The sequence below is a fragment of the Gossypium hirsutum genome, chromosome D10, assembly GCF_007990345.1.
Source record: "Gossypium hirsutum isolate 1008001.06 chromosome D10, Gossypium_hirsutum_v2.1, whole genome shotgun sequence".
NCBI classification, from domain to species: domain Eukaryota; kingdom Viridiplantae; phylum Streptophyta; class Magnoliopsida; order Malvales; family Malvaceae; genus Gossypium; species Gossypium hirsutum.
In genome coordinates this window covers 492,252-519,701 of record NC_053446.1, presented here as the reverse complement: position 1 = coordinate 519,701, position 27,450 = coordinate 492,252, and the positions used below count along the sequence as shown (strand labels likewise).

The 27,450-nt window shown below is 33.5% G+C and overlaps 4 protein-coding genes across 7 annotated transcripts; 2 read left to right on the top strand and 2 right to left on the bottom strand.

The window, feature by feature from the left end:
* Positions 1-1,855: 1,855 nt before the first annotated feature.
* On the bottom strand, positions 1,856-5,847 carry LOC107930339 (protein CHUP1, chloroplastic). The gene is made up of 7 exons (XM_016861969.2): positions 5,465-5,847; positions 4,354-5,049; positions 4,123-4,254; positions 3,505-3,695; positions 3,311-3,422; positions 2,153-2,299; positions 1,856-2,080 (listed from the first exon to the last, which is right to left on the bottom strand). Exons 1-7 carry the CDS (start codon positions 5,831-5,833, stop codon positions 1,988-1,990), a joined length of 1,740 nt encoding a protein of 579 aa, XP_016717458.2. The 5' UTR covers positions 5,834-5,847; the 3' UTR covers positions 1,856-1,987.
* Positions 5,848-15,142: 9,295 nt separating this feature from the next.
* LOC107930375 (UDP-arabinose 4-epimerase 1) lies at positions 15,143-18,742 on the top strand. 3 transcript variants are annotated; one of them, XR_005919532.1, is made up of 10 exons: positions 15,207-15,606; positions 15,753-15,930; positions 16,102-16,226; positions 16,700-16,813; positions 16,905-17,012; positions 17,097-17,188; positions 17,348-17,489; positions 17,582-17,676; positions 17,761-18,367; positions 18,650-18,742. XR_005919532.1 is itself a non-coding variant. In XM_016862009.2 (10 exons), exons 3-10 carry the CDS (start codon positions 15,870-15,872, stop codon positions 18,260-18,262), a joined length of 1,239 nt encoding a protein of 412 aa, XP_016717498.2. In that variant the 5' UTR covers positions 15,209-15,424; positions 15,548-15,606; positions 15,753-15,869; the 3' UTR covers positions 18,263-18,440. The 3 variants fall into 3 exon arrangements, 2 of the variants coding, with proteins under 2 accessions (XP_016717499.2, XP_016717498.2); XM_016862009.2 differs by lacking the exon at positions 18,650-18,742 and having other exon boundaries at positions 15,209-15,424; positions 15,548-15,606; positions 17,761-18,440; XM_016862010.2 differs by lacking the exon at positions 18,650-18,742 and having other exon boundaries at positions 15,143-15,606; positions 17,761-18,440.
* A 795-nt stretch (positions 18,743-19,537) lies between these two features.
* Positions 19,538-22,327, top strand: LOC107930376 (small nuclear ribonucleoprotein-associated proteins B and B'). Of its 2 annotated transcripts, none has more exons than XM_016862013.2 (2): positions 19,538-20,565; positions 21,997-22,327. In XM_016862013.2, the coding sequence occupies exon 1, from the start codon at positions 19,675-19,677 to the stop codon at positions 20,548-20,550; it is 876 nt and encodes a 291-aa protein (XP_016717502.1). In that variant the 5' UTR covers positions 19,538-19,674; the 3' UTR covers positions 20,551-20,565; positions 21,997-22,327. The 2 variants fall into 2 exon arrangements, with proteins under 2 accessions (XP_016717502.1, XP_016717501.1); XM_016862012.2 differs by having other exon boundaries at positions 19,539-20,565; positions 21,989-22,327.
* A 1,669-nt stretch (positions 22,328-23,996) lies between these two features.
* Positions 23,997-27,282, bottom strand: LOC107930304 (beta-amyrin 28-monooxygenase). Its single transcript, XM_016861926.2, has 3 exons — positions 26,236-27,282; positions 25,388-25,575; positions 23,997-24,629 (listed from the first exon to the last, which is right to left on the bottom strand). The coding sequence occupies exons 1-3, from the start codon at positions 27,206-27,208 to the stop codon at positions 24,330-24,332; spliced, it is 1,461 nt and encodes a 486-aa protein (XP_016717415.1). The 5' UTR covers positions 27,209-27,282; the 3' UTR covers positions 23,997-24,329.
* Positions 27,283-27,450: the final 168 nt, after the last annotated feature.

Below are 27,450 nucleotides of genomic sequence, written 5' to 3'. Positions count from 1 at the left end.
CTTATCTTTATCCTAGCAAAAGCGAAAGTAGTACTCTATAACCAATAGGGTAGAAGTATAGGCTTGTAGTAACGGCTTCCAAGTCTATTGAATTATAGTACTTTAGCTATCAAGTATAATTTGATAGTCCGGGCCAGACTAGTATATTCATACTCTAGATGTTTCATTGGTCATTATATGAAATTTCAATGAACTGTAGTAGCTAAAAAGTAACTACGAGTGAGGGGGCTATTGGAGATAGCACCCGAGCGTAATTATAGTTATAGGTTGCGCGAAGCCCACCTCCCGTCGCACCGCACCGCACCGCACCTAATCGCCCATCTAAACCCACCCTAAGTCGATCTGAAATTAAAAAAATTGAAATTAAGTTCAATTTCGCGAGCTAAGCTGCTCGATCCACCATTACTTCTCATGAAAAGATGGTAGGTATGGATTGGTAAAAATGTACCACTAACGAATAATGATGGCGTTTGGTGATTAATTACTAAAAAATAATGAATCCAATTATTTTTGTCCACCACTTTTTTTTTATAATAATAATTAAAAGAAAGAAAATCTCAAATGGAAGTCTTATTTATTGGTTATTATTAATTATAAATTAGCTTTTTTTTATATTTTATGTGTAAAATTTTAATTTTCGATCCCAAATTTTCTTTTATGTGAGACCCAAAAAAAATATTGATAATTTATAATACATATTCATTTTTTACAAAACTAAAATATTAAATACAAGTCAAAAAGCTAGAAATTTTAATTAAAATAAATAAAATAGTAATAAAATTAAAAGAGAAATAACTCAAGATTGAATTGATTTTTTTATTTAAATTTTCCTAACCCAATCCTGAATTTTAAATTTTAAAATTAAAAAGAATCTAATATTGGTTAAATCAAATATATAAAATGGATATGAAAAGCCAAAGATTTGATATGTCAATGCACACAAAAGAAAATTTGAAATGTCAAATCGCAATAATACATGCACTATATACACCAAATATACCTAATGCAAATTTCAAGCCACAACAAATAAAATCAAAATAATATATGAGTTCTAGGGCACATCATAATAAACTATTTATTTAAATTTCAACATTAAATTTAATATTAAATAAATTAAATTTTTTATATCATATATCTCCTTTTTACTATATATATTTTTAAGATTCCTGACTATCATAATGTTGTCTTCAAATTAATAACTACTTGTAAATCAAATTTGATGCAAAGCACTGCACGTAGGTGGTCAACAAGAGCATCCAAGGGCAAGGGCATGGTGCCGGTGGGTGAAGGTGGCCAAAGAACATACAGTTTGAGGAACTCCAAGGACGTGAGCTCCACTGCAGCGGGAGAGAACCAACGGCGGCCGAACGTAGTCCAGTCACGCCGCTTCTGAGATTCGTATCGGCTTAAAGATGGCACGTCCAACGGTGGCGACAATGGCACTGAACGAACGGGCTCAGTGATTTGATGATGGGAAATGTTGGTGGAGGAGATGCATGCTGTAACAGCGGTTGACATGTTCATTTATATATTAAGTTGTGAAATGTATGATGCAAAGCAGACGAAGGTATATATAGAGAGTTAAATCCTAAATTTTAGGACATTTTAATTACTTCCTCAAGCTATTAATTTCGTAAAATGAAAATTTTAAAAAATAATGAATATAATAAAAATATTAATTTTGAGGTTTTTAAAATTTTTACAAAAATTATAGCGCATTTTTATTTTTTCGATTTTATTTTATTTTTAATTTTCATTTTAAACATGTGATTTAAGGATGTATAAATAAATATATAGGAAGAGGAAGTAAATTCTACAAATCTCAATCAACACTACTATTGGGACTGAGTGAGAGTTTAGAGTTTCTGCATCAATGGCAATTGTTACATCATGTCAAAACCTCCATTGCTATTTTTTGCAATGTGGGTGAGATTCATTTCACTCAGTGAGTCATTACAACAAGAGCAAGTCATACACAAAACACTGTTCATTTCTTTGTCTGATTGTTGCTGAGGAGGTCGACAAGGTTTTTGAGTTCCACGAACGCATGCATTGTTTCATCATCAAATCCTCCTGCAAACTGCATATATATATATATGTTTGAGCCAATATATATAAAAAAAAGTTTATAAATTTTAGTTAAATAACAAACCTGATGTATTCTGAAAGCAAATTTGACACCTTGAAGAAGCATATAATCCATGGAAGGATCATCCTTTTCCATGGTTGCTTTCAACTGCACTTCCATGGCTACCCTTTTCATATACCTCTTTCCCAATTTCACCGTTCCTTGCTTAATCTGAAATCAATCATTGAATTTTCAATTTAGTTCATTTTATCAACTAGTTATTAGTTTAAGCGTCAATTCAAATATGACTACTTCAAACCTTTCTAAAATACGTATATCACATTATAAATACATGTGAACATATCGTATGAATAATTTAGATCTAATGTGTTAAAAATAAAACATTGCTCTTTCTTTTAAATCATGTCAATTCGAAATTGTCAATGCAATAGGTCAAAGTGTATTTACCATTACATCCATATATTTTAAATATGTTTCCTGCCAAATCCAAATTGGAGTTTAATGCTTAAATTGATAACTAAATTGACGGAAGGACTTGATTGATATAAGGTTGATATTTCGAAGATTCAATTAAAATATTTTAATGTTTTAGAGACTAATTTAAAATATAAACTTAGTTAACTATTTTCTTTTTTTTCTTAAATTGTTATTTGAACCCAGACTATATCTTTGGAGAAAAATAAACACCTGACTAATATGTCACGATTTGGAGGTTCATTAACCAATATTTTGTATATTTTTATACTTTTTCTTTTCTAAAGGACCAATTGTAAGAATAGTAGAAACAACAAATAATAAATGTCCGATTAAGTAGAACTATAATAAACTCAATACAAATTAAAAAACTTAATTATATTCAAACAAAGCCGAAATAACCCAAAAGAGAATTTATGCACCGCAAAACTTGAACTTAAGTACTCAAGATTTTGTATTCTTATGCTTGTTTTACCATATATATGAATGTCAATATTGGGAGGCGAATGTAAAAGTGTCTGGCCAAAATGGAAAATTGTATTTCAACCATTTAAAAATCATTAAATTATAAATTTATATATGATAAAATTACACTGTGACCCCTTAAAATGAAAAAAAAATTTATGAAAAAAAAATTTGTTTAGTCCTTTTCAAAAATGATGAAATCATAAATTAATATATGGCCTCTCAAAAATTTATAATTCAATTTCAGTCCTAAAAAAAATTTTAAATTCGGTCCTGAAGTACCTTGCTTGTAATCCCATTGTCAAGCATCCAATCAGTGGGAATATGGAATTCCTTGCAGCTATGCATCAATGAATCTCTTGTACGAACAATGCTATAAACTGTACGTTGGATCCTGGAAATTCAGAACACATTTTCAGTTCAAAGGTTTTTCTATGAAGCAAGCCATAAACAACAGTTATTTTAGATTTAATTACTTCTCAAATAAAGTAGCCATTTTGATTAAGGCAATATCACAAGGCATTGTTGAATCATCATCACCATCTTTGTGATATAAAATCTCATACTCCAATTTCTTGAGATCCCCATACTCAAATGCTGCTTCTCTTAATGTGTCAGATTTTTTTTCTGGCCATTCGAAGTGTTTTAAAACTGCCCTTTCATCAACCTTTCAAAAAATATAAAAATGGATAGAATGTTTAACAAAAGAATCAGTTTGCTATTTAATTCAACATACAAGAATTAATTTATATTTTTTTAATAAATAAAATAAAATACAATCTGACTCTTAATAAAACCACATCAATAGTACTCTTACCAAAGAAAAAAAAGACATGGTTAGATCTTAGATGGAACACCCATTCATGCACAAGATTTCTCCCATTCATGTCTAACATGATTATATTAAACTTTTTTATAAAAAAAATTCACATATTTGGGGCACTTGAAGATCATATCAATAAACCCATTTTTGGAAATATTTATCTAACACCAATACTTGAACAAAAATGAAAACGTGGCGATCATATGCAAAATTTTTAAGTAAAGCTAACAGCAACAGCCAATGTTGTCATCTCAATAAAATAGAAACTTACTAGATAGGAAAGTTCATCATCGAGCCACTTGACAAATGCTACTACATCTTCAATGTTATGATAAACAGCATTATTGACTTCTTTTATCAATGAATTCACAAATTCTCCTTGAGTTTCAACATCAGCCTTAATCTGCAGAACAAGAAAATGATGCTATAAACAATTCATACATAATTCTAAACATGTGTATTATGTATAAATATGTTGGAACGGGGAGTAGAAGGTACTTACAGCAAGCAAATGTGATGATCTGTTCTGAATTTCACCAATCATGTTGCTATGAACATTTGCAACATCAGGCACATCATGTGTTCCTCCATTGTGAGAATCCTTTCTAGATACTCTCTTCATCAGTGAATGATAAAACTCAACTACTTGAGGAGCTGGCTGCACTGATCCTATGCCGCTTCTCACCGAAAACTTCCGAGATGGAGGTGGAGGTGGAGGAGGGGGCGGAATTTGAATACAACCTCCCTCTTTAGGTCCATTAGAAACTGAACTTGAAGGTTTAGGAGGAGTATTTGGAATCCTCGAAGCCCTTTTCTCATTAGTTTCATCACAATTTCCCAAGAACTTCAATCTTTGAATTGTTCCATCCTTTCCCATTTCTTTTCTACACATAATGCCATTAGATTGCCCTTTCCAATCTTTTTCCACATGATTAGCTGCATGATCTATGGTTGAAGAATCATGGCTGCTAAAAGACCATTTCTTTATCTTTTTAATTAAATTTAATCTCTTTATACCATTGTTTTCTGAGCTTGAGTTCCTTAATTCATCTCTTAAACATGAATTAACCCATCTCAAGTATGCAAGCTCCTCAACCTCATTCAACCGCCTCATTTGTAAACCTTCTATTTGTTTACCGAGGTTTTCATTTGTGTGCCTCAACATTGATGCCTCAGCTTTTAATTTTGCAACATCTCTCTGATAAAACCCAAAACAACATGAGTGTGATTGCTGGATATAGTCTGTATGCAAACATGGATATGTTTAATATTTAGGTAAACCACATTAGTATTCATCGAGCTAGTAGTAAACTTCTTTTTTGAACACTCGACTATGAAAAGTTACAAAATGATCACCCAATTATTCTTTTTCTTTTGTCAAGTTGGCAACTTTTAAAATTGGCATAATAATAATTTTAACCCTCAACACTCACACATTATTTAATATATTTTTATCTTATTCTTTTAAATTTAATCCTCAATGTCACATAAAAAACTTTTACCTTTAATAGTTTAAAAGCTTTTTAACATACTTGTCTATTGAAAGGTCTATCTTCGTATTCATATAAACATGCATTCTATCGAACATGTATACCTCATTAATGAAAATATACCTGATTAGCTTTGACAAGAGAAGCCAATTGAGTCTCCAAAGAAGAAACCTTTAAAGCAAGGCTCCTCTTCTCCAACTGCAACTCCTTGTTCAGTCTCCTCAGTTCCACAGCTTCTATTTCAAGGTTCCTCGTTGATTTCACTTCCTTTGACATCTCCACAGCTCTAGAATGAGAAACCAGTGATGGGTTCTTTTGTTTTGCATTTGCAGCATCTGAATTTGATAAAGGGAGCTTCTTGGTTTGGAGTGTGACAATGTGAGCCTTGGGTTTCTTGTCAGCTTTGAAGCCCTGCACCATGCTTGAACCCCATGAAGACTTGGATTTGGATTGATTGGTCATGGTTTTTTGTTTTGTGGGACTTCGTTGCATGGCTTTGACCAACAATTTTTGATGCTTTGGCTCTGTTTTCTGATGGCTACTCTTCTTTCATTTTTATTGAAGATTTCAAAGGAATTGTAATTGAAAACAACACGTGCAAAATGCAAATGCTAAATACATTCCAAAAGGGCGGACTGCAACGGCCCTTTTATACGGCAAGACGGGTTTGTGTGTGTATGTTGTATATTATAATCATCTTTGTATTTTATAGTAATATATCTTTTCACAAACGAATAAACTTTGATATTTTTTGTGTTGATGTTTTCTCATATCAAGCTGTACTTTAGTCATGTTGATACATAAATGAGGTGATGGAATTGAAGGGAGAGGCATTCGATGGTCGGAGATGGGTGATAGGGTGTTGAAGGAAAGGTGGAGGTTTAGTTGAGTAGGAAAGTCTAATATTTCAGATTACTTTAACAATCTTATCAAGACCCTAGTTTATATTAGGGGCCTTTCTTTGTCCCGAGATATTACACATCGTTTCGTGGTTGGAGCATTCGTAGGCAAATGACCTGTTCTAATTAGTTTACATACAGTGGTGTACATAAAAACTTTTCATATAGGATAGAATGAACAAGCAGTGGTCCATTTGATATATGGTAAGGGATCGATAGATTGCAAGATTTGTTGGACAATGTATTTACTCATCGGTTGAGGTGTTGATCCCCAAACAAAAAATCACGACTTACATTTCATATTTATGGTGATTCATACTTTACTGACAAATTAATTTTTTTTATTTATATTCATTTAATAAGTTAAATAATGATTATAAATGTTGCGCGGAAGCGTGTGAAAGAGTAAAATTATTGTACTAAAAAATCACACTAAGTTCAATTCCCAGGAAAGAGAGGTGAATCACGAGGATCACTTAAGTACCAAGTCTTTCCTAGCCAGAATATCCCTCTATCGTAATTTAATAGCACAATAAATCACTACAATCACACTCACAAAATATGAACATTAAATAGTAAAGAACACCAAATGTAACGAGGTTCGGCAAATCTTGCCTACGTCCTCGGGCACTACCAAATATATTTCACTCCAAAATACAAGTGAAACTTTACAAATAGGGAGAGAGAACAATTGCCTTAAGTAGAGAATGGCAAGTGTGGGGATGATGAGAATGAGCAATGGTTGGCCTATTTATAGTTGAGATTCAAGGGTCACCTTGCAAAGTCACTATTCACTTAGGGACCAAAAATTGCTATTTTCCCATGCCCAACACTAAATAAAATATTTGGTGCCCATAACTTTGACCTTTCCAAAGTATGGGTAGGTATGGGAAAGGTATGGGCAAGGTATGGGGTATGGGTATATTCTAATAATCTCCACCTTGAAGATTTGATTAGGATAATCTTATCTTCACACAATTCTTTCTGCTTTTGACAACAATACTTGATAGTGCCTTCTTCAACTGTTAAACTTGCAGGATATTAATCAAGTTCAAACAATGTTCGAACTTGGTTGCTGTTACCACCTTGGTCATCATATCTGCGGGATTATCTGCAGTCTTGATCTTCTGAAGACAAATTTTCCCCTCTTCAATAATTTCCCGCACAAAATGGAATCGTACGTCGATATGTTTTGTACGTGCATGATAGACTTGATTCTTTGCTAAATGAATAGCACTTTGACTATCACAATACACGTTAATATGCTCCTGAACCAACCCCAAGGTTTTAGCCATACCTTGTAACCAAACAGCCTCCTTTACAGCCTCTGTTACAGCCATGTACTCGGCTTCTGTGGTTGACAATGCAACTGTAGACTGTAGTGTAGACTTCCAACTTATTGGTCCTCCAGCAAGTGTAAACACATAACCGGTGGTTGATCTTCGCTTGTCCAAATCACCGGCATAGTCAGAATCAACGTACCCAATAATACCTTTACCAAGTGTACTATCCTGCTTGAACAGTAATCCAACATCCACGGTCTTCTGAATATACCGTAGAATCCATTTCACAGCTTGCCAATGTCCTTTTCCAGGATTATGCATATACCTACTCACTATACTAACTGCCTGTGAAATGTCGGGTCTTGTACACACCATTGCATACATCAAGCTACCCACTGCATTAGAATACGGAACTTGCAACATGTATTCTTGTTCCGTATTCGTCGAAGGAGATAGTTGTGCAGAAAGCTTGAAATGAGAAGCCAACGGGGTACTTACAGGTTTGGTCTGCTCGTTCATACCAAACTGCTGTAGTACTTTCTTCAAATACTGCTTCTGAGACAAGCTAACTCTGCCATGAGCTCTATCTCTACATATTTCCATGCCGAGAATCTTTTTAGCTTCTCCTAGATCTTTCATCTCAAACTCGAGATTGAGTTGAGTCTTCAATCTTTCAATCTCAACTTTGCTCTTAGATGCTATTAGCATATCATCAACATATAAGAGCAAGTATATGAAAGTTCCTTCTTGTATCTTCTGAAAATACACGCAATGATCAAATTTACTTCTTGTGTACCTTTGCCCTTTCATGAACTGATCAAATCGCTTGTACCACTGCCTCGGAGATTGCTTCAATCCATAAAGCGACTTTGTCAGTTTGCAAATCCAATTTTCTTTTCCAGCAACCTTGAATCCATCTGGCTGAGTCATATAGATTTCCTCTTCCAAATCACCGTGAAAAAACGCGGTCTTCACATCAAGCTGAACTAGTTCAAGATCATATTGCGCAACCAAGGCTAGCAAAATCCGAATAGACGAATGCTTCACAACTGGAGAAAACACTTCATTGTAGTCTATTCCTTCTTTCTGAGCGTAACCCTTTGTTACCAATCTAGCCTTGTATCGAATTTCATTTTTACCAGGAAATCCTTCCTTCTTTGCAGATACCCATTTGCATCCAATTGCCTTCTTTCCCTTGGGTAGTGTCACCAACTCCCAGGTCTTATTTTTATGAAGAGACTGCATTTCTTCATTCATTGCTTGCTTCCACTTTACACCATCAGGGTTACTTATTGCTTCTGTGTAAGTAGAAGGAACATCATCATCTGCAATTGGAAGTGCATAGGCCACTATATCATCAAAGCGAGCAGGCTTACGAATCTCTCTTCTTGGCCTCCTATATGCAATTGAATCTTGTTGCTGTAGAGGTTCTTGGGTAGGAACCTCTTCATCATTTGTCCCTTCAATATTAGCTGGATCATCGTTAACCTTTTCAAGCTCCACCTGCTGCAAAGTACTACTGGTTTTGTCATCCTTTTGTGAATCCTCGTTCTTCATCATGGTTGATTCATCAAAAGTTACATCTCTACTGAAAACAATCTTCCTTGTATCAGGACACCAGAGACGGTATCCTTTTACACCACCAGTTATACCCATGAATAATGCTTTCTTTGCTCTTGGGTCTAACTTAGATTCTTTTACATGATAATATGCAGTGGAACCAAAAACATGTAAAGAATCATAATCAGTAGCAGGTTTACCAGTCCACATCTCCATAGGAGTTTTTCCATTTATTGCAGCTGATGGCAATCGGTTAATTAGATGGCACGCATATGTAACTGCCTCAGCCCAAAATTCCTTGCCCAATCCAGCATTGGACAACATACATCGAACTTTCTCCAGTATAGTCCGATTCATGCGTTCTGCCACCCCATTCTGCTGTGGTGTATCTCGAACAGTGAAGTGTCGCACAATGCCCTCATCTTGGCATACTTGTAGAAATGGATCGTTTTTGTACTCAGTACCATTATCTGATCGAAGTCGTTTGACCTTTCGACCAGTCTGAGTCTCCACCATCTTCTTCCACTTCAGAAATGCATCCAAAACTTCACTTTTTCTTTTCATTAGATACACCCATACTTTTCTTGAATAATCATCAAGAAAAGTGACAAAATAGTGCATACCTCCCAAAGAAGCCACTTTGGTAGGTCCCCACACATCACTGTGAACGTAGTCCAGAATTCCTTTCGTATTGTGAATTGCTGAACCAAATTTTACCCTCGTCTGCTTGCCCAGAACACAATGTTCACAGAATTCCAATTTGCAAGAATTTGCACCTTTCAACAAGCCTTGCTTCGCCAAAGTCTGCAAAGCTTTTTCACCAGCATGTCCCAATCGCCTATGCCATAACCTGGTAGCCTCTGAATCTGCATCTTTCGCAGAAGCTGTTGATGTTGATCCAATAACTGTACTTCCATTTAAATAGTACAAGTTATTTCTTCTAGTGCCTTTCATCACCGTCAATACCCCAGCTACTACCTTTAGTAATCCATCTCTCAAAGTGATTGTGAACCCTTTAGATTCTAGGGCCCCTAATGAGATGAGATTTTTCTTCAAGCTGGGTACATAGCGAACATCTGTCAGAACTTGGATTGAGCCGTCATGGTTCTTCAATTTGATTGTACCTACACCCATTGTCTTACAGGCACTATCATTGCCCATAAAAACAACTCCACCTTCTAGTTCTTCAAGACTAGAAAACCAGTCCTTATTAGGACACATATGGTAAGTACATCCCGAATCCAATATCCACTCATCCGTTTGACATGCCATTGCCATGCCAACCAAGCTAAAGTCTGACTCCTCATCATGCTCCGCTACACATGCATTAGAAATAGACTTGCCCTTTTGTAACTTAGGACAATTCTTTTTCCAATGCCCTTTCTCACGACAAAAGGCACATTCATCTTTGGCGGGTCTCCCTTTGGACTTACCCCTTCTACCAGGTTTGCTGCTGTGTGAACGACCTCTTACTGTTAAGACTTCTGCGGTTGTATCTCTGTGATCTCTTTTATCTTTCTTTCGAGTCTCAGATCTATACAACGCACTACAGACTGCATCAAATGTGATCGTGTCCTTCCCATGAAGCAATGTGGTGGTAAGATGATCATATTCATCAGGAAGGGAATTCAACAATAATAATGCCTTGTCTTCATCTTCAAATTTCTCATCCAAATTTAGCAAGTCTGCTAAAATTTTATTGAATGAGTTCACATGGTCATTCATCGACATACCGGGTTCATACGTGAATCGATAAAGTTTCTTTTTCATATAAAGCCTATTTTCAAGACTTTTCGTTAGAAACTTTTCTTCCAATGTATCCCACAGCTTCTTCGCTGATGTCTCCCTCATGACGGAGTACTTCTGCTCTTTGGCCAAACATAGGCGGATTGTACCACACGCCTGTCTATTGATCTTGGCCCACTCCTTGTCATCCATTTTGTCAGGTTTTTCTTCAAGGGCTATATCCAGCTCTTGCTGACATAAGACATCCAGGATCTCACACTGCCACATACCAAAATTATTGGTACCGTCAAATTTCTCTACTTCAAATTTTGCATTTGTCACAGTAGTCCTTGCTGATGACGATGCTGCTGCCATTTTTCTCCTCAATCCCAACTACTGTATACGTGAACAGTACTGTATACGTGAATAGTGCCGTATACGTGAATAGTACTGTATACGTGAATAGTGCCGTATACGTGAATAGTGCCGTAAACGGTCGTATTCCCCAAGTACGAACCTGGCTCTGATACCAATTGTTGCGCGGAAGCGTGTGAAAGAGTAAAATTATTGTACTAAAAAATCACACTAAGTTCAATTCCCAGGAAAGAGAGGTGAATCACGAGGATCACTTAAGTACCAAGTCTTTCCTAGCCAGAATATCCCTCTATCGTAATTTAATAGCACAATAAATCACTACAATCACACTCACAAAATATGAACATTAAATAGTAAAGAACACCAAATGTAACGAGGTTCGGCAAATCTTGCCTACGTCCTCGGGCACTACCAAATATATTTCACTCCAAAATACAAGTGAAACTTGAATATGGTATATTTAATTCATTAATGTTCCTAAAAAAATATTTTAGAAAAATTTAATAAAACAATTATATATTGTATCCAAATTGTTATAATTTATTAAAATCATAATCGAAAAAAATATTGGTTGATGGTTATTTCTCATCAAATTCACAATAATGTTTTATTTATTTAAAGCAAGTAGAAAGCAACAGTTTAATTCCAAAAGCAATTTTTAATTATAAGTAAACTCTATGTTTTAAAATAATTAATCCTTAGCTTACTTAATTTTGTTTGGAAAGGAAAAAAAAAGTCAACCCATTCGATTGATTGCTTGCATCTTCCTAACAAAAAGAGACTTTCTTTAGATCAGAGAAGTCAAAGTCAACGGATTCCAATTTATGTCAAGGAAAAAAAGAGAAATTATTTTATCTACCTTTTTCATCTTATTATTTATGGTCTATTTTTAATTATTTAATGATATTTTAATAAATTTTTATATCATTATCACATAATTTTAGTAATTTTTTACACTAAATCCTGAATCTGAAGGTTAAGGATTCGAGGTTCGAGATTTGAGGTTCAAAGTAAAAAAAATACTAAAATTATGTGTCAATGACATAAAAAAAATTACCTAAATGTCGTTAAATAATTGAAAAAAACCAAAAATGATACAGTGAGAATGATACATAAAATAATTTTTCAAGAAAAAGGCACTTAAAGAAAATTAATAATGAAATAAAAATGAATGTAGGGGGTTTAATTATTTGATTTTAATTGAATTAATGGATGAAAATTTAATTTAATTTAATTAATTAATTAAAAAAATTCTATTAATGAAAGAAATTTCAAGAAAATTTAGTTTTGGTTAACACAATTAATTGATTTACTCGAATTAATCAAAATTTGATGTTCCCATTCTAAGAAACAAAATTAATTCGATTAATAGGAGTTGAATTCGATTATTAATCCAACCAACCGAATAAATATTAAATATAATTGGTAATCAGAAAAAAAAATATTTTGCTTTAAATAAAATTTAAAAAAAATATAATTAATTTTTATATAATCACCCCAACCATCAAACCAATTTATTGAATATTTTTGTATTTAATGGTTCGGATATCACTTTCTTTTAATAAATTACAATATTCTTTGAATAAAAAAATTGAAAACTATTAATCAAGATTAAGACAACTAAACGTCCCTAATTAATTAATACAATAAATAAAAGAAAGTGACGTCCGAACCATTTAAAAAAAAAATTGGTAGCTTTTAATCTTATATCTCTATAAGGCTTTTCTACCTAAATAATACAAAAATAAAATTAATAACTGAAATAGTATGTCCATAAGATTATTTACCAAAATGGTATAATTTTACTAGTGCCGCCTGTGAAATTGGCGGCACCAGTTTATTTACCAAAACATAATTCATATTTTAGATGTTTTTTCTTAATATTTTTGGTAGTAAAATACTCCATCAAATAATTCAATCTTTAAATAAATTTAATAATTATTATTTTTAATCCGTAATTATACTTATATCTTTCCGTTATTTTTTAGGCATAATAATAAATTTAGCTCTTAACGTTTATATATATATTTAGTTAATTTTTATCCTTATTAATCTTTTACAAAGAGTTTATTTGACCATCAATATTCTAAAAGAGTCAATTTTAACTATCAACCTTTTTAAAAGAGTCAATTTGTTATTCTTTTAACGACAACTCGAACCAAAATATTAAAATTTTAAACACGCGAGCTTGCATGGTAATACACGCGTACTTCATGCTAATTCTTTTTGGATTTTTTATTTCCGATTTTTAAATATTTTATAATTTTTAAATTATTTATTGACATTATATATAACATAAATAGTGTGATGTCAATATGAAGCACACGTGATCTAGTTTAGCTAAAAAAAGAATAATGATGAAATTGATAAAATATGTAAATATTATACTTTTTTAAGTATGACCAAGATATTATTTATGTTCGTTTTACAATTTATAAAACTATTTTCTTTATACAGTTCATGATTACCCCTCCTAATAATGTAAATTACGGACCCAAAAAAATGTAACATGGACATAACATCATACATGCATGATATTAATGTATCCAAATTCCACATGGCATGGTATATTTAAAGACTCCATTAAAAATGCAATGAATTGGGAAATTGGGCATACTTTAGGTACACATTAATTACACACATAAATATTTTGGATACTTTAGGGACAAGATTAGAAAAGTGTAGAACAGATGGGACCCAAAATTGTGAATCTAAGACACTGAGATCATGCACATGCACATGCTCACATTTCAGCACTTTATTTACAGCCCCTTTTTCAAGTCAATATCAACACAAATGCCCTCATTTTATTGGTCCTTCCATTTTTTTATTTTTTTATAAAGTACAATTATTGTTTTCACCAAAATCAAAGCCATTAAATGATTTTGTGAGTACACTTTTGTATATTTTTGTTAATGCATCACTTTCAAATTTCATTTCTTTATTTTTATTTTTTTATTAATATTAGCATTGGTTAATTTTTGCCCCACAATTTTAATTATTTTCAATTTGGTCGTTGAACATGTTTTAGTCCGCATTGGTCTCCGTTAAGACCTTGAATTTGGATTCTGTTAAGACGCGATATTATAGCACTTTGGGACTAACATTTAAGGCTCGAGTTGGTGGCTAGGTTGATAAAATTAATTGCATCAAACATCTTTTAACTATTTTTTAGTGAACTTAATTAAATTGTTTTGAAGTATGTTGACCAATTTAGAAACAAGTCATAGTTTACAATTAACCGTTCAATTAATTGCATAGACATCCCTAAACTATGGCCCTCATTCTAAGTTAATCCCCAAATTTTAAAGCATTTTCACATCCCCAAACTATCAATAATATATTAATTAAGTCATTTCCTTACTAAAATTATTAATTTAATCATTAAAAAGAAAAACATATATTATAAAAATCTTGGTTTTAAGGGTAAACTACTAAAATAGTCACTTTTGTTTCCCTTAGGTTACATTTTAGTCACTTTTGTTTGAAATGTTACGTTTTAGTCACTTACGTTATTGTGTTGTAGCATTTTAGTCATTGAGCTGTTAATTGTCGTTAACGATGTAACGATAAGCTGACGCGGCACGTTAAATCATCATTTAAATAAAAGTTTCAGGTTAAATTATATAACTAGTCCCCATATTTTTTCGTTTTGAGCAATTTATTTTTTCTTTTATGTTCTTTTAACTTTTTATTTTCTTTATTTTCTATTCTCTTCTGCTTCTCCCTCTATTTTCCTCCCTTCTTCATCTCTTTTAACGTAAAAGAAAATAATTAAATTGCTCAAAATAAAAAAAATATAGGGATCAATTGTATAATTTAACCTAAAATTTTCATTTGAAATGATGATTTAAAGTGTCAGTGACTAAAATGAAGGATTAATGTAACCGTTTAGAGATTATTTCGAAATTGAGACTAATTTAAAACAAGACCCATAGTTTAAGTATATCAGGTAGAATTAACCCCAAAAGTTTCAGAAAAAAGTGAGGAATCCAACCTTTAGTATATTTTATTTAGTAATGGCCGTTTGATTAATAGTTGACAGTTGAAAGACGCCATGGACGCGGAGAAAACTCCGCCTATATCACCTCTTTTTCTCTCTTTTTTTTCTTCAAAGCTTTTTCTCTTCTTTTGTATTCAAATCTACTCATTTGACCTCGAAATCCCACTCTCAGTTTTTATCTCCTTTTTTCCCCTTTATACGTTTATTTTTTTTCCTCTCACGTTTCCAATCTTCGAGGGTGGTTTTCCTTTTTTTAGTTTCTGGGTTTTTTTTGTTTTTTTAATTCAAATATTTATTGCATGTGTTATAAATTGATATTTTAGCTGGTTTTGTCATTTGTTGTTTTCGTTTCTATATTCAGGTAAAAAAAAAAATCCCTTTGGTGGTCTCTGCCATTAAAGCCTTTTTTTCCCCTCTTCTGTGAGTGTTTTTGTTTTTATCTTCACTTACATTTCGGTTTCATTGGGTCTTTAATTTCTGGCATTTCCCCCGTTTTTTTTCTAAAATTTCAATGAAGGGTCTAATCATTATTGATTATTCTTCACTGTTTTCACTTTTTTTTGCAGCATATTTGCCATAAAAGCATTTGGAAGGAAAGGTTCTTTGATTGATCATTGAAAAGCAAGACATAAATTGTTGTTTATTAAGCAGCATATATATAAACCATAAGTTTTTTTTCCCAAATGCTAAATTTTGCAAGAGGAAGAAGCCAAGCAAGGCCTAATCGATCAATGCCCATTGCAGGTAACATTTTTCTCTGAATTTGGAGAAAAAAAAAAGTTCTTCTTTTGAGGATCACATATGATTTTCTTAGCTTACGTATATGATTTTCAACCCATTTTTTCACTAGTATTACTTAAAATGCAAATTACCCAATTCTTTCCCCTAATTTTATTTTTGTTGTTTTGCATGTAGTGATGGAATACGCTGATCCTAAAAGGAAGAGCAATATGTTTGGGAAATTACTTATGGCTGCAGCACTTACAGCTTTATGTATTATAATGCTCAAGCTATCTCCATCCTTCAGTACTCCAACTCATGTATTATCTCTTGATTCTTCTTATTATTGAAAATTAAAATGCATGACAGTTTGATAATGGCTGCAAATATTTGACTATTTCTTCTTTATATATATGCATACAAAAAAAAAATTGCTGATATCTTGATTAGTTTGATAATTGGACCACTTGTTAAAGATGGTACTTATGTGTGCATGTATGTGTGTATATATATATTTCTGGGGTTTTCATTAGCAATTATAGCATATGACCCTATAAGAAATATTAGTGAATTAGGTTTCTTGGGAATCAAGTAATAGTCCTATAAGAACGTAGTAGAAATGAGATGCAATTTTGTTTTGTGATTCGCAATTTTTATCCTGTTGGGATTGTGATGTCGGCTATAAGGAGGTTGAATCATGTTAAATATTGTTCATTGTGAGTATGGTTGATTTTGTGTTGATCTCGTGTTATTTATGCATTTGTCCCCGAATTCTCGACTCCCGTCTTTCCAGTTCTCCCGACATGAAAAAGGGGTAACTCACGTGCTTGTAACTGGCGGTGCTGGATATATCGGTTCGCATGCTGCTTTACGTCTTCTTAAGGAGTCATACCGTGTAACGATTGTGGTATGTTTTTAGTTTAAGGGTATATATAACAATCTTGTTTTCTAATCGGTAGTCACTCTCCGTTTTAAGGAAGGAATCACTTCTTTTGCAGGACAATCTTTCTCGTGGAAACATAGGTGCCGTTAAGGTTCTACAAGAGTTATTTCCAGAACCTGGAAGGCTTCAATTCATTTACGCCGATCTAGGGGATCCAAATGCCGTATCCTTACTTGTGGAAATTATTATGATCGGCCATATAAACACGGATATGTTGTATACTGTTTTCCTTGACATTGTATCGTAGGTAGACAAAATATTTTCGGAGAATGCATTTGATGCTGTTATACACTTTGCTGCAGTTGCATATGTTGGGGAGAGCACAACTGATCCTCTAAAGTACGTCCCCTTTGAATTGTTAATTCATTTAAATGTAAACTTTCGAATAGTTCAGTGACATTTTTGTAACTTTTTGAAATTGAGCGATCAAAACAGAAACTTACTAATTGTTTAGCAACCTTGATATAGTTTACTAATGTTTGGCCATATGATTTGCAGGTATTATCACAACATTACATCAAACACCTTGATGGTCTTAAAGTCGATGGCCGCCCACGGTGTTGGGACTTTGATATATTCTAGTACATGTGCCACGTACGGTGAGCCTGAAAAGATGCCGATCACCGAAGAAACCCCGCAGGCAAGTTGCAAAACATGGTTCAATGCTTAGTTATTTTCTTTATACGGTTATGATACGTGCAGTCACTGACATTTGTTTTGGGAATAACTCAGGTTGCAATCAATCCATACGGAAAAGCTAAGAAGATGGCCGAAGATATGATTCTGGATTTCTCTAAGAATTCGGACATGGCGATTATGATTCTAAGGTTTGTATTTTACTTCAGTTTCTAAGTGTTTTTTTGAGAGTTCAGACAACATTAAGCTCGTATTTACGATGAAACAACTTTCAGATACTTCAATGTGATCGGATCAGATCCCGAAGGAAGATTAGGCGAGGCTCCAAGACCCGAGTTACGTGAACAAGGACGGATTTCGGGTGCTTGTTTCGATGCAGCTCGTGGTATCATCCCCGGTATAAAGGTGAAAGGAACAGACTATAAAACACATGATGGAACATGCATACGCGACTACATCGACGTTACCGACCTCGTTGATGCTCACGTTAAAGCTCTTCAACACGCAAAGCCCCATAACGTTGGAATCTACAATGTCGGTACCGGAAAAGGAAGATCAGTGAAGGAGTTCGTAGAGGCATGTAAGAAAGCCACGGGGGTGGATATAAAAGTCGAGTATCTTCCTCGCCGTCCCGGGGACTACGCAGAAGTTTTCAGCGATCCTACTAAGATCAGACGCGAACTGAACTGGACAGCTCGGTTTACCGATCTGCAGGAAAGCTTAGGGATTGCGTGGAGATGGCAAAAGGCGCATCGTAACGGATACAGTTCGTCGTAGATGATGATTGCTTGACTAGTTCAGTGTTGTTCTTCTATTTTTGGCATGGAAGGGAGGGAAAGTTGAGATTATAATTTTCAACTGCTATTATTACCAATTATTTGGGTAATTATACAGAGCATCCAATTCATCATATGTATAACTATATTTATTTTATTTTATATATCTTATATTTCTATCTTTTATGTATAATTATATTAATTTATCATATATATCTTATATTTTTGTTTTTTTATCGAATTAGTGTCACTCCAATTTAATCAATAAATATTTATTAGTATAAATATATTATATGTTTGTGTATTTGAGATGATAATAATATTGATGCCATGCTTAGGTATATAGCTTTTATTGATTCTTTCTTTGGCTTATGTTTTCTTTTGATAGTGGCAAATGGATGTAGTCGGAGATTTGTTGACGGAAGTTTACTCAATTTTTAGAAGTTTTTGAAGTGTCATTTGCCGAGAGTTGATGTATTCAACAGGTTAGTATTTTATTGGATAGGGTTTTGATAATACCATTTGATCAACTTAAGTGATAAGTCGAGATATAATACCTTGATCAGAGACCTGTTAAGGAGCTTGTTGGCTCTTGGCAAAAACTTTTTCGGAAAGACACTTAAACTAAAAAGTATAGGTAGTTTTTCTTTTTTTGGAAATTTTGTCTAAGATTATTAAAATATTAGTGAATTTACGTTTTGGTCACTTAACTTTAAAAAGTTACAAAATGGTCACTGAACTATTTCAAAGTTTTTTTAAGTTATTGGGCTATTAAAATCGTTGTTATATGACCTTTGTCCGTACCACCTGCACTTATTGAAAGCTCGCCTTCCCCTTCCCCTTCTCTTATACAATTTAGTTTTTTTATTATTATAAAACAACTTTAAATGTCACGAATCTACAAACTAAAATCTAAATAATTTTTTCTCCGATCTCAAACACTGATTATCAAATTGATTTGGATCTAAAGAATGTTATTCTGTTCGTCAATGGGTACTGATCAACTATACCGTTGAATTGTTGCTTGGAGCTCACTAGTTAGACTTAAAAATAAAACTTAACAATCAAATGACTTAAATAAGAATTTTGAACAGTTTAGTGACTTAAATAAAACTTTTGAATAATACAATAATTATTTTGTAATTTTTTAAAGTTAAGTAGTCAAAGCTTAAACTTACCCTTTGTTTTTGTCTCATAAAAATTAACACTATAAATTATTTGGGCCTAATCTATCTAATTTATGGCCCATTTATTATATTATAATGGGCAGATGAGGCTTGGAGGGCACATAAAGAACAAAATTTTCCCTCTCATTTCCTCTCTGGCAGCCCGCTTGAGAAATCAAAATTCAAAACCCTAGTTAGGGTTTTTATCTTCCTCAATCTCCCGTTGTCACACTGCAAATCGGCCACAATGTCGATGTCCAAGAGTTCCAAAATGCTTCAATTCATCAACTACCGTATGCGGGTCACTATCCAAGACGGCCGTCAGTTGGTGGGTAAGTTTATGGCTTTCGATCGTCACATGAATCTCGTACTCGGTGACTGCGAGGAGTTCCGTAAGTTGCCGCCGGCTAAAGGGAAGAAAAACCCCAGTACCAATGAGGAGCGTGAAGATCGTAGAACGCTTGGTCTTGTTCTTCTTCGTGGTGAAGAGGTTATTTCTATGACTGTTGAGGGTCCTCCTCCTCCTGAAGAGTCGCGTTCAAAGTCTGCCGCTGCTAATGCTGTTCCTGGACCTGGTATTGGTCGTGCTGCTGGTCGTGGGATTCCGACTGGTCCTCTTGTTCAAGCTCAGCCTGGTCTTGCTGGGCCTGTTCGTGGTGTTGGTGGACCGGCTCCTGGGATGATGCAGCCCCAGATTTCACGGCCGCCGGTTCCGCAACTGTCAGCTCCGCCTATGACTTACCCTGCTGCTAGTGGAGCACCTCCTGTTATCCGTGCACCTGGACAAATGCCACCTGGTGGTTACCCTGGTCAACCACAGGCTCCTCAGATGCAACGTGGTCCTCCTCCACAGGTACCACCACCTGCTTTTGGAGTAAGGCCACCTCAACAATTCCCTGTCCCACCACCACAATATGGTCAGAGGCCAATGGTTCCACCTCCGGGATCAATGATGAGAGGACCTCCTGGTCCACCACCACCACGCCCTGGAATGCCTGCTCCACCACCCCCACGCCCTGGAATGCCGCCTCCCCCTGGTGCTGTTCCTGTTTTCGGACCACCACGTCCTGGGATGCCACCTCCTCCAAACCCTCAAAACCAGCAGCAGAACCAGCAGCAGTAGAGTGCTTTTGATTTGGTACGGCATATTTCAGCTTCCAATTGCTTCTATTGTCTAATATACTGGAATGATACAGGACATTTTGCCGGCTGTAATGTGTATGATTAATTAGGACTAGTTAAGTCATTTAGGAAGCTGAGTCTTCTTAAGAGATTAAGATCCTAGTTTTCTTCATTTCATATGTTTATTTAAACTTATGTTGCCTTATTTGAGTCTTGGGGAGAAAACTTCACTTGTGAATGTTCTTTTATGTTGAATTTGCATGTTTATTTTATCTTTAATCTTAACATTGTAGTTGCATTTTGCAGAGTTTTGGTGGTTTTATTTCTATACAGTGTTTTTCTTTGAAGTATTTTGTTGTTAGGGTATTTATATGAGTTTACATTCTTCCATTTATGGTACCCAGATTTACTTGTGACCGTCAATTCTGTCCCAACTTGTGGATATATATATTTGTATTTGACACACATCCTTGAACTAGTTTGAGTAACATAGCTTTTGGTCCTTGAGCGGAACCATTGTGAATAGCTTGGCAGAGCTAGTCCTATAATAGTCAAGGCAATTTAACTGTGTGTTAATTTTGTTATTTGTAGCAATTGGGTGAATCATGTATCTTGTCCATGGATGCCAAAACTAAGAAAATTGTTTGTCAATTAGTATTTTGATAATAAGCATGGAAGAGCTAACAAAAGGCAATGTTGTTCTTCTACTTATTACTTTGATTAATAGGGAATTCAGTAATGCGTAGGAGTAAGTAGGTGCCTGTCATGTCCTCTGTTTATATAGCTTTAGATTATGTTACTTTCAACTCTATTTCATTTCTTCAAGTATTCCCGTTCAATATTCATTTTCGTTTAGTGATAAGATTCTTTAAGGATCCTTGAACATGGAACATATCTATGTTATACTTAGTTGAAAGTCACATCCGAGTTTGAAGAACAATGGAAGTAGGCTTTAGATGGTTTCAATATTATGTTTGCTTAAGGTAAATGTACCATGTAGGTTTTTGTACGATTGAGTTAGATTGTATTTTGCCCTCTTTACTAAAAAAATGGGCAACTTTGTCCTTGTATGTTAGATCAAAGAGCAAACTGGTCTTTTCTGTGAAAAATTTCATCCATTTTTATCTGGTGTGGCTGACAGTATAATCAAATAATTACATCTGGTGTGCCACGTGTATCTCATTTTGGTGTATAGAGACCAGTTTTTAATAGTAGAAATGGATGGAAGTTTGCCCTTTATATCTAATGTACAGGGGCTGATTTGCTCATTTTTTTTAGAAAATGGGGCAAAATGCAATGACTCCTAGTACAATGGCTTCCATGGTACTTTTATCATCTGCTTGTTTTGGATCAAATTATGATCATTTGTTTAATTGTTGAATGATTATGTCAGCAGATTACATTGTACTTGTTGTGTCTTAACATTTTCATCACAAAAGGTTGATAGGTGTTTAGGCCTTTTATGACTACCGCAAGCAATTGGAAGAGGAGAATGAGAAGGAAGAAAAAGCTTGGTTTACTTTGCCATTTACAAACTGTTCTTCAATGATGTTCCCTAAATAAAAAAGATAATTAGTGTACCGTGCTTTATTTCGGTATTAATAAGTACTCCTATCAGTGTCTTTCGGATTGATAAGTACTTGTATGTTGTTTTTCAGGACAAAATATACTCACCCAAATATATTTCAATTGCATGGTTATAAATGTGTTTACATGTAACATTGTAAGAAGTCGTAGGCTTGAACACGTTTATCATCTTAAATGAAAGTTTTTAACAATTAATGTTGTAATTTATTTAACTCTCTAAATCCAAATTTAACAATTCTATCTTTAAATGCAAATTCAGCAATTTCTGTTGCTTTAGGGTTTATATGACTAATACAAATTGCTATGAATGTCTATTTTTTTGTTTTTACATATTGATTTGTCTATTCAACATTGACAATTTATATAATTTTAAATATATAAAACCAAGTCATTTATTTTAAGTGATAGAACATAAAATGATCATTTGAGTTTTTTGTTTTTGGTAAGAAGATAAAAATATACAATTTCACTTTTTCAGATCATGTTAAAAAAATTAAAATTTTCTTCTTTGAGAGCTCAACCTTCTCAAAGAGTGAAAAATAATTACTAATTAATTTTTTATACAAAAACCCATAATAATAAATTACGTTACATAAATAACCCAATACTTTACATATAAATCATCTCAAAATACATTACAATAAACCAAATGTGAATTGGTATAGTGGAAAGCCTTCAGTAATTACATGCAATTTCAATGCCAAATACTGCTTTATATATACATGTTAATATACCATTTGGTACCTATATTCGGTTTCAATGTTCAATTTAGTACCCAAACCAAACAACATCATGTGACCCAATAAAATAGGTACTTAATTATTGGGACAAAAGACAAACTCATATACTAGATTGTACATTGAAGTCAAACTTAAATACTTGTATGAGACAGAAACTCAATCATCAATTTGAAAAAACTTAGGTAAAAACTGAACATTGAAATAAAACTCAAATATGATAAAAAAAATCCAATTATCAAATTAAATATTAAAACTAAATATATATTGACCTAAAGCTAAAAAGCAATTGCTTTACAAGTTAAATGACAACAAAGTACAAAGATACTGTCGGATCTTGTGGCTCAACTACTGTAATAAAAGAGACAGACACCCAACACTCACATTTCAACAAAGCAAAAAAGGTAAACAGTCATTTTACTTTTGGTCGTATTGTTTTCTTGGTCTTTTTACTACGTCAAATTTGGGATTTAGTCCCCATACTTTAATTCTCCACAATTTGGTATCTCTACTAATGTTTATCAGTTACTTCAAATAGTTAAATTAACTAATCATTTCGGTTAAATCCTGCTATTAATCCTTTTACTTTATAAAATTTATGGATTTAGCCCCTATACTTTAATTTGGTCATTTTTAGTCCTTAAACTTTTAAAATTTTAGTCCTCACCAAATTATAATTGTTAAATTCATTAAGTTCTATTATTTTCAAAATCTAATGTGGTCATATGCAGTGGTGAACCTAGAGGGGGCTGGTAGGGGCCTCGGCTCCCCCTTAAATGAAAATTTTTCATATGGCCCTTTTAAAATTTTTAAAAATTTAAATTAGTAAAGTTAAAATTGCATTTTGGCCCCCCTAAAAATATAAAAATTTAATTTAATCCTTTAAAAATTATAAAGATATAGTCTATTAAAATGATGGAATTACAATTTTTCTATTGTAAAAATTACAATTTAATTTCGGCCCCTAAAAAAAATTCTAGTTTTGCCCCTAGTCATATGTATAATACCATGCCAGTTTGTTATTTCAACATATTACTCACAAAAATTCAGTTAATGAATTAACAACTATCATTTGCATCAAGACTGAAAGTTTAAAATTTAAAAAATATATAGAGACTTAGAATGATCAAATTAGAGAATATTGATTAAATCTATAACTGTACGCATAATACAAAAACTAAAACTGACCAAATTGAAAAGTACAAGAATAAAATTGATCAAATTAGTATAGGGACTAAATTCACAACTTTTGCAAAGTATAGGGACTAATAGTAGAATTTAACCGAAAATAAACATCTTAATTTTTCCTTCATGATTAAATATTTGTTCTAACTGATGTCAGAGATCAAATTATGAAAAACTAAAACATAAGGACTAAATGTCAAATTTTAAGTAGAGGGACTTAAACTACAATTTAACCTTTATAATTTTCTAGGTGCGAAAACTAGTAGGTCTTTTAATGGCGTAGAGTTAGACGAATAGGAAGACCATTATTGGGTGTTGGCATCATATCACCAACAATCTTTTCCTTTGGATTCACCAATTCCCATTGAAACCTTTTCACAACGTTATGCACGAAAGCGAGGATAGCCAATCTTGCATACTCTTTTCCGGGGCACATTCGAGGCCCACCGCCGAACGGAACGTATGTAAACGGCGGCAGTTTGTTCCCTTCATCGTATCTCGATGGATCGAATTTCTCCGGTTCCGGAAAATATTCTGGGTTCTTGTTTGTTGTGCTTACCGTCCAATATATCTGCACACACACACACACACCGTATTAGATCAAATTTAATTAGGTAGGTTTCTATAATTCATGGCCGGCGAGGTTAGGAATCTTGTGTTAGAGGCTTGAAATAAAATTTTAAGTTTTGGAGGGTTGAAGTTTGAGATTTTGTGTTTGGAGGATGTAGATTGAATTATTAATTATTGAAGGGGTCAAAACGCAATTTCACTATATAAACTAAAAGGGAGAGATTAAAGTATTATAGAGGCCGCTATAAAACGAGTTAAATTACAATTTTCCGCTCTACTCAAAAAATAGTTAAATTAGTCCATATACGTTAAATTAAAGAGCAAATTCATCCTTTCCGTTAAAAGTTTCATTCATTTGTACGGTTAAAAACTGGCGTGGCTGACAAAATAATCGAAAATGACATGTTGCACCACATGTACCTCATGCTGATATAGGGAGCAATTTTTATCAATAGAAATAGATAGAATTTTTAATAGAATAACTAGTTTGCTTTCTGATCTAACGTGCAAGGACTAATTTATCATTTTTTAAATATAAAGGGAAAAATATAATCTAACTACTAGTATAGAGATATCAATGATACTTTCACCCAAAAAATTACTATTTAAATTAGTCGATGTTTTTAGTCAATTTTTTAAAATAAAACTATTAGAGAATGCCCTCTTTAAAAAATGTATAATTTAATTCTAGCTCTCAAAAATTCTTTTAAAAATTAATATAATAATAAAATTATATTTGAACTTATTAAAAAAATATACCTTCCAACCCTTTGGAACAGTGTAACCAGCATAAGTAAAATCAGTGAGGGCCTCTCTGAAAGTGCCTTGGAGTGGAGGTGTGAGTCTCATCACTTCATACATCACATTCCATGAATATTTCATTTTTTGTATGTCATCCCATTCCAACATCTCCCCTGCCTTTTTATCACCTTCTACTTGCAATTGTTCTGAATATTTCACCACAAAACTTAACAATCATAACATATTAAAAAAACTAACTGACGTGATTAATGGAATAATCAGACAATAGTACGTGATACAAAAATCGGTTTTTAATAGTAGAAATGAATAAAACTTTTAACAAAATAACTAATATTTTTCTTTGATGTAATATATAAGGACTAATTTATTTTATTTTATTTTTGAATAAAGGAAATACGATTCCTAATATAGAAACCTCTATTGTACTTTTACCACTAATTCATTTTAGTAAGAATATATATATGAGTAGATTACATGTAACATTTCATATTATGAACTTAATTTTAAATTAATATTAATATTTAAAATATTTTTCGTATTTTTCTATTAGTCTAATTATCTGCTGGATGGTGGACCATATTTAAACATCATTAAATTTTGAACAAGTTTATGTGCCAACTACACAAATTCAAACTAGGGGCTAATAGGATAGGTAGCTTCTCAAATGTATTTAAGTTTTATATAAAATAGATTAAAAATTAATTAATGGTAAAATTTTACATTAACCTCAAAATGAAAAAAAACTTATGTTTAAAATTCTTTTTTAAATGATAGAATCGTCAATTAATATATTATAAAATTATGGGGAAATTCCTATTTAAGTCCCTTATAAAATGATTTATTACCTGCTAGAATTTTGGCATAGATGTGAGGTCTCTCGCCAACGTATTTCATGAAGAAGGTTATAGCAGTAGCGACGGTGCTGTATCCGGCGACCAACAATCCCATAATCTTATCGGCAATCTCAGCTTCCGCCATGTATTTGCCGGTCTCATCGGTGGCCACAATCATATGACAAAGTATATCTTGCATGGCAACTTCCGTCACCATAGCAGCTTTCTTCTCTTTTATAACCTCCTTAAGCTCCCTCCGTATCGCTGCCGCAGCCTTATTAGCTTTATAAAAAGCCGTCCCCGGAAAATCCAAAGGAATCGAATGCATCCCCAAAGTTATATCGTCGAAACTTTTAACAAGCCTGGAGATACGCTCTGGTTCATCGATTCCTAAAAAGAAACGACATGCGAGAGTCAAAGTTAAGGTCTTTGCGAGTGGAAACGCCTTCACTTGGTCTTTTTTTTCCCAGTATTTCTCCATTTGTTGCTGTGTTATGGCGTCCATTTTGCCTAAATACCTCATTAATGCTTCGGGTTTCAAGAATCCCGGCGAACGCAAGATTTTTTTCGAGTCTGCGTCGCAGGAGCTTTGTACGGACGTGGCGGAGGAGGACTGGTAAGATCGGAATAGTTTCTGGGTGGAGTGAAGTCGGAAAGCGGTGAAGAGCTTTTGTTCGTTTGAGAACAAAAATTTGTGTCCTTCCGGACCACATATGACGACGGTTTCTTCGCCGAGAATCTTTGTTTTGAAAATACGAGGAGAATATTTTCTCATCCGATTAAACACGAAATTTTCCGGGTTCCCCAACAGGAACTCGAGAGTTTCGCCGACGATTGGCCACCCTAAGCTCCCTGGTGGAAGCTCTTTGTCGCTACTCGATTTGGGTTTGGGTCTTAGTGCAAAGATGACAACGAAAATAATAGCAAGTGTGAGAAGACTAGTAGGAGCAGTGAGTGAAACAAGTGGAGAAAGCTCCATCTCCATTTCCGTGGCGATTTTTAGCTTACTTGAGAAAGAAAGCGTGGGAAAATTTAATGGATGGTGATTTACGCAATGAAATAAGTTGGATTTATAATATAGCCTGCAAAGACATCAGTTCAATTATTAAGGTTTTGTGTGGAAAAAATTTAGTTAAAAATATATTTACAAAAGATTTATTTCACAATTAAATTATTGGTTTGGTATTGTTAGTTAAAGTCTGTAAATAGTGTTTATAAATAATTTTT

What these genes read in the sequence shown, in the direction of transcription:
- LOC107930339 (XM_016861969.2), bottom strand. Translation starts at nt 5,833, where the DNA reads ATGCAACGAAGTCCCACAAAACAAAAAACCATGACCAATCAATCCAAA. An exon ending in CTCTTGTCAAAGCTAATCAG is followed by an intron (nt 5,050 to 5,464) that starts GTATATTTTCAT and finishes GGGTTTTATCAG; the next exon opens with AGAGATGTTGCAAAATTAAA. An exon ending in TTGCTTTCAGAATACATCAG is followed by an intron (nt 2,081 to 2,152) that starts GTTTGTTATTTA and finishes ATATATATGCAG; the next exon opens with TTTGCAGGAGGATTTGATGA.
- LOC107930375 (XM_016862010.2), top strand. Translation starts at nt 15,870, where the DNA reads ATGCTAAATTTTGCAAGAGGAAGAAGCCAAGCAAGGCCTAATCGATCA. An exon ending in TCGATCAATGCCCATTGCAG is followed by an intron (nt 15,931 to 16,101) that starts GTAACATTTTTC and finishes TTTTGCATGTAG; the next exon opens with TGATGGAATACGCTGATCCT. An exon ending in TCACCGAAGAAACCCCGCAG is followed by an intron (nt 17,490 to 17,581) that starts GCAAGTTGCAAA and finishes GGAATAACTCAG; the next exon opens with GTTGCAATCAATCCATACGG.
- LOC107930376 (XM_016862013.2), top strand. Translation starts at nt 19,675, where the DNA reads ATGTCGATGTCCAAGAGTTCCAAAATGCTTCAATTCATCAACTACCGT.
- LOC107930304 (XM_016861926.2), bottom strand. Translation starts at nt 27,208, where the DNA reads ATGGAGATGGAGCTTTCTCCACTTGTTTCACTCACTGCTCCTACTAGT. An exon ending in CTATGCCAAAATTCTAGCAG is followed by an intron (nt 25,576 to 26,235) that starts GTAATAAATCAT and finishes TGAAATATTCAG; the next exon opens with AACAATTGCAAGTAGAAGGT. An exon ending in CTGTTCCAAAGGGTTGGAAG is followed by an intron (nt 24,630 to 25,387) that starts GTATATTTTTTT and finishes GTGTGTGTGCAG; the next exon opens with ATATATTGGACGGTAAGCAC.